The 8,628-nt window shown below is 39.3% G+C and overlaps 1 protein-coding gene across 1 annotated transcript in view; it reads right to left on the bottom strand.

Moving 5' to 3' along the window:
* Positions 1-8,628, bottom strand: part of RASGRF2 (Ras protein-specific guanine nucleotide-releasing factor 2) — a 212,001-nt gene that overhangs the window by 165,375 nt on the left and 37,998 nt on the right. Inside the window, exons 3-4 of the mRNA XM_011995569.1 lie at positions 4,814-4,961; positions 2,417-2,506 (exon numbers count right to left, since the gene is read on the bottom strand). Of these exons, the coding sequence (XP_011850959.1) occupies positions 2,417-2,506; positions 4,814-4,961 (238 nt within the window). The remainder of the gene's footprint in view (positions 1-2,416; positions 2,507-4,813; positions 4,962-8,628) is intronic.

The following is an 8,628-nucleotide window of genomic DNA, read 5'->3' as shown; positions in this document are numbered from 1 at the left end:
TTCCCTAGGGATGACGTGAAAAATAACAGGCAAGCCTGAGAAAGTGCACTGGCCTGTGTGTTTCAGCCAATCAACAAACATTTACTGATCATCTTTAAAATGCCCAGGTAAATGCTGGGCACTGAGCAGTCAAGTATATATTATAACCTTTCACTCAGAGGCTCTGCCATTACTTGCAACCACCTTGACCTCTGATTCTCTGTTTCTTCATCTATAAAATAACTGACAGAGCTGGACATGCACAGGCCTGTAGTCCCAGTTACTTGGGAGGCTAAGGTGAGAGGATCCCTTGAGCCCAAGAGTTCAAGTCTATCCTGGGCAACACAGCAAGACCCCATCTCGTGTTTCTCTGTTTTTAATCTCATGTTATCAGACTGCTTTCATTTTTCATGAAATTAAAATAAAATGATTAACAAAAAAATATAAAAGTCCTTTCTAAATATAAAAAATTATAACAACTAGGATTTGTTTTATGATAATTAGGGTTTGTCACTTTAGATGCGGCAGATTCAGCAACAAAGTAGTTTGTAAATTCACATATAATTGAAAGTATTAAATCACTACCAAAGTATCATTATTATCTATTTAACACACCCTTACACTTTTCACTTTTTCCATACTATGTTCTAAATTATCACATATTAAACAATGACCTTTCTTTTGCAATGTCTAAAATTCTCTTGTTTGCCTACCTGTGTTGTCACCATGTTATCAATTTTTATACAGTCATTAAAGTCACTCTACCTCAATAAAAATTAACCACATTTTAACACAATTATGTGGGGATATTATATTCAGATTATTTGAAGAAATCTAACAAAAATTTCCATGAATTATAACCAATTTTAAGTTTTAATCTATGAAGGCAAAAAAAATTATGTTGATATTTGCCAAGATCAGAATAGAGAATGATTCATTCATTGTTAACACTTTTTTCCATGCAGACATTATTTTGAAATACGACATAAAGAACAACAAAGTTGATCTCAAAACCTATTTAACAAGTGCAAAAACTGGTTTAAAAAATTATTTCTATTAAGAAACAAGAAGGTAGAAAAATATTTTTAAAATTTTACCAGTGTTCTTTCATTTAACAGAAATATTTTTTTAAATCACCTTAATTGGATTTTGTGTTAAGTAAAACCTTTCTATTTAGTTGGGCAGGGGGTGCTTGCTGACCAATAGCTGCTTCACTTATTTACTAATAGACCAGTTTCTACCACACACCTGAAAATTGATTTTTATTAATTTTTTCTTTACCTGCAACTGCATACTATTAAAGGAAAGGCAATAGAATTAATCTTGTTTCCAGACTGACTAGATGGGAATTTTTTTAAAAAAACAAATTAGTCTTATTACACAATACCATAAACCAGTTTAAAAAGTAATAATTTCTAAGCAATGAATAGTGTTATTTTACTTTTATATTTCTGGAAAACTGAAAACATTTGGCTTAGTCCTAAGAATCATTTCTATTTCAAATTCTGAGCAATATTTAAAGGTGTAAAAAAGAATATAAAATAAAATTTAAAATCAATTTTGTAGAAAACACCATAGTCTCTAAAATCGATCAGGATTCCCTAGGGATGACGTGAAAAATAACAGGCAAGCCTGAGAAAGTGCACTGGCCTGTGTGTTTCTGTTATTCACCTCTAGATGTGTATAAGAGACAGGTTACAGTGAAGGGGGAATGATTATTAGCATAAAATGAAAGGAATAATAACAAATTTAAAAGAAATAAGATTTGAAGATGCATATCCAGGCAAATTTCCTCAAATATGATGCTTTTCACTTATTATTAACAAAGCTGAGTAAGTGCTTTATATAAGATAATCAGGATCATGGGATCAAAACCTAAATGACAAATCAAAACACAGTGGACTAGAGTGAGAGCCAGCATTTGGTTCATTGCAAAAGTTGTGCAATTATAAAGGGCAGTAAGAGGGAAAAATCTGCTGATTGTGTGGATGTTAAATAAGAAACAACAATAAAACAGAAATCTAAGCGGATGTGCTGATTTACTCAACCGTCTCACATGCCCCAAAAAATCTTCCTTAAATAGCACTAAAGATTAAAGCTAAAAGAAATATTTTTGAAATGTAATTTAAAAAATATTCCCCCAAAATATGAAAGCCGCACAAAATCAAGAGGTTGAACAGCACTTAATTAACCCCACTGGAGAACACTATTGTCTTCATGCCTGGTTTTGGCATCCTTCCTAGACTGTGTAAAGACATCTCAAGCCTAAATTCTCTAGAGTAGCCATGTCTGGATCACTCTGCAGGGCAAGTCTGGGAGCCACAGCACAGAAACACCAAGGCTGCTCCCGGCTCACGCACAGGGTAGCAAAGACATCACCACAGAACAGACGACTGGTCACCACGCTCCTGCAAAGCTGGAAACCTCCAGGCCCTACCTTTTTAATCTTCTTGATGTCTGGATCTTCATCTTCTTGGTTGCTTTGGTAAGGTCGCATTCGTTCTTTGGTTTTATTAAGAGCAATAATCTGGAACACAAAATTGGTCCATTTCATGACTTGGGAAATGCTGGAATATAGCCATAACACACTGGAAGCTCTGCCTACAGAGGTGGTCCAATGAGATCCTCAGGAAACATCCACGTTTTATGCACCCTCTCTTCCTTTGGTGCTGAGATGGGGGAAACATAAACTTTACCCCAAGCACGGTATCACCAATGGAAGTGTTTATAAGAAGTGACTGTGTAAAGTGTAACCTGGGATCTGGGCTAGCAGAAACGTTAGCCCAAAACTCAGCCCCAGCTACCAGTGGTGAGAGGCCAAGACCTTGTCAGGAGCCCAGCGATGTGTCCACCCTCTCACCTGAAGGCGGCTGCCTGCAATGCCCTGTGGTCCCCACATGAAGTGACACTCAGCTCAGAGCCCCTGGGTCTGGTCATTGGCCTGTAGTCTTCCAAAACACATGGCACCCCAGACTCACAGACATCCTTAGGAAAATGGCAACTGCAAAGGGAACTTCAGAGCCCTGGGGCTGGTCCAAGCCAACCAAGAGAATTCCTCAGAAAAGGTAAAAAGGATCAAAATAACCTGGGATCTCTTTATATCTCCAGCTCAGTTCCGTGACCTGTGAGGGGCATTTCAAGACTGGGTGGCCTCTCAACTACACATAGCAGTAAAATTCTCTAGACCAGCACTCAACGGCAGGCTCTTCCAAGCTTAAGAACCTATACAGACCTACTAGCCAGCAATACCCTAAAAGTTAAGAGATCATAATGGCCCCTCTCTAGCTTGTCTTTATATTTTGTCCCCCGTACCAAATCCACCCCTCTGCCATTTTCTGGCAAGGAAGTGGGAAAAGAAAGGGAGTAGGAAATAAATTAATGGCTCCTGTCAAGAGACCACAGAAGACATACCTGCAACTGACAGTTTTTTGCTGCAATCTACATTCAGACTAAAATAGAACATAGTGAAGGCAGATAAACACACATAAATATTGAGGAACATCGCCTGGTGTTGAGCTTCTCTCGTGGAGTAAATACCAACCTCTTTCACTGAGCAGACAAGCATCTGCTCTAGCTTACAGTGGCAAAGAAAGAACACGATAATTTTGTTTTAAATAACAGTGCCTGATATAGTCTTTTAAAATGCAGGTTTGTTAAGTTTTCTGTTGCTGTTTTCACCATATCAGATATCAGGGTCGAACTGGGAAGTTAACAATTGTAATAATATGGTGAACGCCATCTGCAAGTTGTCATCATCAGAGGAGCTGCCACATCCCAGTTGGAAGAAGCTTGTGCCTGTGCTGTTGACACCGGAGGTGATGTGTGCTGGGAGCAGAAGGCGAAAACCCCATCTAGGATTCACAGGGTGTGTCTCAGAGGAAGGTGCAAAGACACAAAAAGGAAAATGTTGTCTGATGACGATAAAAATGACAAGACCATTGCCAAAACGGAGGAGCCTAAACTGTGTCTGTCACTGAGGATACAATTACTAGCAGGTTTCCTTGTGTCCTGTTCCCTTCTTTGAATCTCAGAAGATACCAGTGCATCCCTGGGCAGACAGAGGGAGGAAATCTCATTCCCTGCATTCCTCTCCCATTCTTCAGTGATTGCTTGCTGCCCATGAGGAAGGACAGGACACCGGGAAAGGTACATTCAGGAATCTCTATCTAGACTGAGGCCTGGGAGGGAGGGAGGACCCAGGCACACACCATGGCTGTAGACTCCAAAACCGCCTTCTGCTCACACTGGGCATCAGCCTCACTATCCGGGGATGCAAGGCCTGAGAAGTTTACACTCTGAGGGAGGGAGAGGGAGGCAGGAATTCCAACTCCAGGGAAAAATTCACCCTAGCAAATGTCTTATAGTTTAATCCAAATGTTCTTTTCAAAACTGTGGAGGGGAGAAGGTTAGACTCCTTCAAATCTAAAAGAGTAAAGTATTTCTGAATTCATTTCTGGTCCTCCCTTAGTTGTCATTTTAGACTTTAATGGAATCTATGGCAGACTCATAATTATCATTGCTGTAGGGCATCTGAAAACAGTTAAACACTATAGTCAGTTCTTGAATTTCTGAGCTAATAAAGGGTATCAGGAGAACAAATAACCACCCCCCACCAAAAAAAAGCACATTATCCTGATATGTTCCTGCAGCACATTTACCTAATCCTAATATAGACATTAGATCCACGTCTACGTCAGGCCCAGCCATGTATGTTTTGACGTCAGAGGAAGTCAGCCTGGGATTAAAATGTTGCCCTGAATTGGCCTTAAGTAATCATGAGGAAATGACGGTAAAACGTGAAACAATGAGAAGGAATCTATCAACTGGGAAATACCTCTGATTTAAGCCTTTCGATTTCTGTGTCTTGATCTTCAAGTTGATGTCGGAGTTGGTTAGCTGCAATTTTTTCTGTCTCTACGATCTGAACTAGATGAATGTACTTCTGCATTAATACTTCCCTCTCAATCAAAATGTCTGCATAACTTGAGAGAAAATTACACAGTTAGTCATTGAGATATTGTTCTACTATATATAGTTCCATATAGAATATAATATGCTACATTTGAAAAAGAAATGAGCATTATTTATTCAGCTATCTCTACTTAACATAAATGTTAACTTTCAGCTGACATTTGGTATCCTTCAATGATGAATGATTTAAATAATCATTTTACATATCCTTTACTAAGAATTCATTTAATGATACTTGCTACCCAAAAAATCTTACCATAGAAGTGGGTAAAGTACAAAAGAAATTGCAATAGTTTTTAAAAGAAAGTAGTGTGTCTTCTTTAACCAAAAAAACTGAGGTCTTTTGAATTCTGGCACATGGTTTCCAGGGATGCTATTCAAAATATTTCACCAAGTAAGATATCAGCCAATCAAAATAAACCTGCTCCCAAACAGAATGAACGCAGAGACCATTAGAACAGGCACTAACTGGAAAAAAGCTATTATGTCTGTATTAGTGACCACCAACTCTGTTGGGCTCTCTTTAAGACTGCAAAATCATTGACTGTTTTTAAAGCCAACAGAAATAGAAATTATATTCTAGAAATAAGTTTAGATTATTTGGGCCCTAACTCCTGCAGCCTAGCCTGTATGTCTTTGGTCAAGTATGGTAAAACAAAACTTAACTCTTAGATTTTTACTGATGATATAATTCTGTGGTATCTAAAATTTTGCCTCCAGATCTTCTTGCATCATTCAGGATGATGAAATGAATGTTCTTCCATGCATACCATCTTTCCCCAATGGTATGATAGTAATAATTCATGATAGTTACTATTTATTGAGTGCATAGGATATAGCATACATTATTTCATCTCATCTTCCCAGCAACCTCAGGAGATTTGTGATCCCAATTGCCCAGAGAAGGAATTTGATCTTCACAGACGGAAAGTACTGACCTCAGATCACACAGCTAGTAGGTAGCAGGGCTGGGATTCAAATTAAGGTATGTCTGACCCCAAGTCCATGTTCTTAAACACCAGCTAAACTGCCTCTCTGATGAGAAAGCGCACATTGGACATAAAGAATGTTGCAGCGGAAGTGTTTTGAGATACCTGCCCAAACTTCCACTCACTTACCTCCTCTTTGGGAACTTGGGCCATGGCAAGCCATGTTTATACCACAAAAGCTGCCCTCATGACCACATTAAACCAGCCTAAAAAGAGATAACTGGTGCAAGATAAACCAAATGGATTCTTTCCCCTTGGAATCTGGGATTGTACCTCTGCCTTATTTGCTTGAACTGCAATAAAATTAACTTGGAAATTCTAGTTGCCATTTTTGGGCAGCCATATTTGGCCACACCTATGCCAAAACAGTCAAAGTGAGTCTGACGAGAGAGAAAAGAATAAGCAGATGTTCAGAAAAGCAAAGACAGGAGAGACAGAAAGTCTGAGACAGAAAGTTAACGGCTACCTGGGCTCCTGTAGCTTTCTAGTTCCTGGGGCCAGGCCCTCGTGACACTGGAATACAACTTTAGCCTGGGGTTTAGGGAGATACTGCAGTGTCTTGCTAATAAACTCTTTCTTTTTTTAACCTAAGCCCGTTTGAGGTTTAGGTTACTTGGTTTGTGTTGCTTGGAATTAAAAGTCTTAAGACACTTCTAAAAATCACAATTTTAGGTCAATTATCTCAACATCCTCAGCACCTGTATTGTGCATGTTGTTAGGGTTAGAAAAGAACCGTGTCAGCAATATTTTCAAGTCACTCGTTCTAAGAAATTACCCAAAGAGACTAGAAAGGGAGGCTATGAAATTACAAGTGACAGGAAGGGAAAAGAAGAAGAAAAGATAGAAGAGTCTTAATAGGAATATGCTTTGGGAGAACTTAAGGGACAAAAATAGTAATAGAGCATAAGAAAAGCAATTGTTATAAAAATTCTGCCTTTCTCATCAGTTTTATTAGAAATATGCCAAATTGGTTACAAATACATTACATCAGTGTTAGGTAGCAAAGCAGTATTTTCTTTTCTCTTAAAAAAGAAAAAGCAAAAGGCAGGTCCAGTTTGGAATGCAAGGCTGACTTCACACAGACTCATCACCAACGTCCGCCTCCCTGTGCTTCCAAGGTCTTTGCTAAAAAAAATTGTTTTCTGTTTAAAGAATGAAACCGTAAGAGCATTATAAAAACAGGAAAATATGCCATCAATAGACCAGACATCCTCAGCACCTATATAATGGAATTTGTAAAATTCCATGAAGAGAAAAACTAAGCAAGCAGAATTAGCTTGGTGGGGAAACGAGAGTAGAGGAAACCACAGATACAGATACCTTGCATAAGCACGCTTCTCACCAAGAGTGGCCCAGAGAGTCTCCAAACTCAGAAGCAACAAATGTAAACAACAGAGGGGAGGCAAGGGCAATTGTTATGATCTTCCATTAAATAAGTACCTTTAGAATATGTGAAGTTAGGCTCCTCCTCTTCACACCCCTCAAAAATAAGAACTAAAAGGCACAGCTGGCAGCAGTGACACATCCTCAGCTGACAGTGCAAGGTCTGCTTTCTCTAGAAAAGGGTGGCACCTTCCTAAAGAAGGACTCCAGTGAGGGAGCTGGACTCTGAGAACAGAGCTTGGGTTTACTCCAGACAGTCACTGTGGACACAAGGGAGAACCAAGAAGGGAGAGGCTTTGAGAGCCTGGAAATAAAATACACTGTATTCATTTTCTATTCTGTAACAACAGAACTTAAGCCACTAAGTTTGGTGATAATTTGTTACAGAATAGAAAATGAATACAGTGTATTTTACTTCCAGGTTCTTAAATCAACACACATTTATTATCTCATAGTTTCTGTGGGTTAGGAGTCTAGGCTCAGTTTAGTTAGACCTTTAGGTCAGGATTTCACAAGGCTATGATCGTGGTGTCAATCAAGATGCATTATCATCGTGAGGCTTGGCTGGGGAAGAATCCTATTCCAAATTCATTCAGGCTGTTAGAAAAGTTCATTTCCCTGCTGCTATAGAACTCGTGGCAGCTTCCTTCTTCAAAGCCAGTGGGAGAACATTTCTCACCTGCTCTATAAGGTCTTTCATCTGATTACATCAGGTCCACCAAGGATAATCTCCTTTTTAACATTAACTGATTTAAGACTGTAATGATATCTTCAGTAACTCTTTTCCTTTGCCATATAATGTAACCTAATCAAGGAAGTCACTATTCCATCATGTTTCCATATTTTAGTGGGTAGTAGCAAGTAACAGGTTCCAGCTGTGTGGGCTAGAGGGTATAGAATTACACAAGGAAGAATTTCCAACCTGCCTTCCTACTGTCTGCCCACATACCTGAAAAGGAAGCTGACACATGTTACACGATCCAGCATTCACAGTCACAGAGTAAGCCCAGACCAGCTACCCATAATGTCCCACAGGATCCTTCATTTAGAAACAAGGAACAGCAGACACTCATGAAAACCAGTCTCCCCTATCACCACAAAAGGCCCCTATGGTAGGCAGTGTCTAAGATGGCCTCTCAGTGACCCCTGGCTTCTAGTCACCCCCTTAGGTAACAGGGCCTTCCTTTTGAGTGTGAGCTGGACCTAAGTGACTCACTTATAAAGAATACAACACAGCAGGAGTGATGGGATGGCAATTCCATGAGTAGTTTACAAGACTCTGGCTTCCATCTCACTTGCTTTCTCT

Source organism: Mandrillus leucophaeus, unplaced genomic scaffold (genome assembly GCF_000951045.1).
Source record: "Mandrillus leucophaeus isolate KB7577 unplaced genomic scaffold, Mleu.le_1.0 Scaffold491, whole genome shotgun sequence".
Lineage (NCBI taxonomy): Eukaryota > Metazoa > Chordata > Mammalia > Primates > Cercopithecidae > Mandrillus > Mandrillus leucophaeus.
Note: the sequence above shows the minus strand (reverse complement) of the source record. Positions and strands in the feature narration are given on the sequence as shown.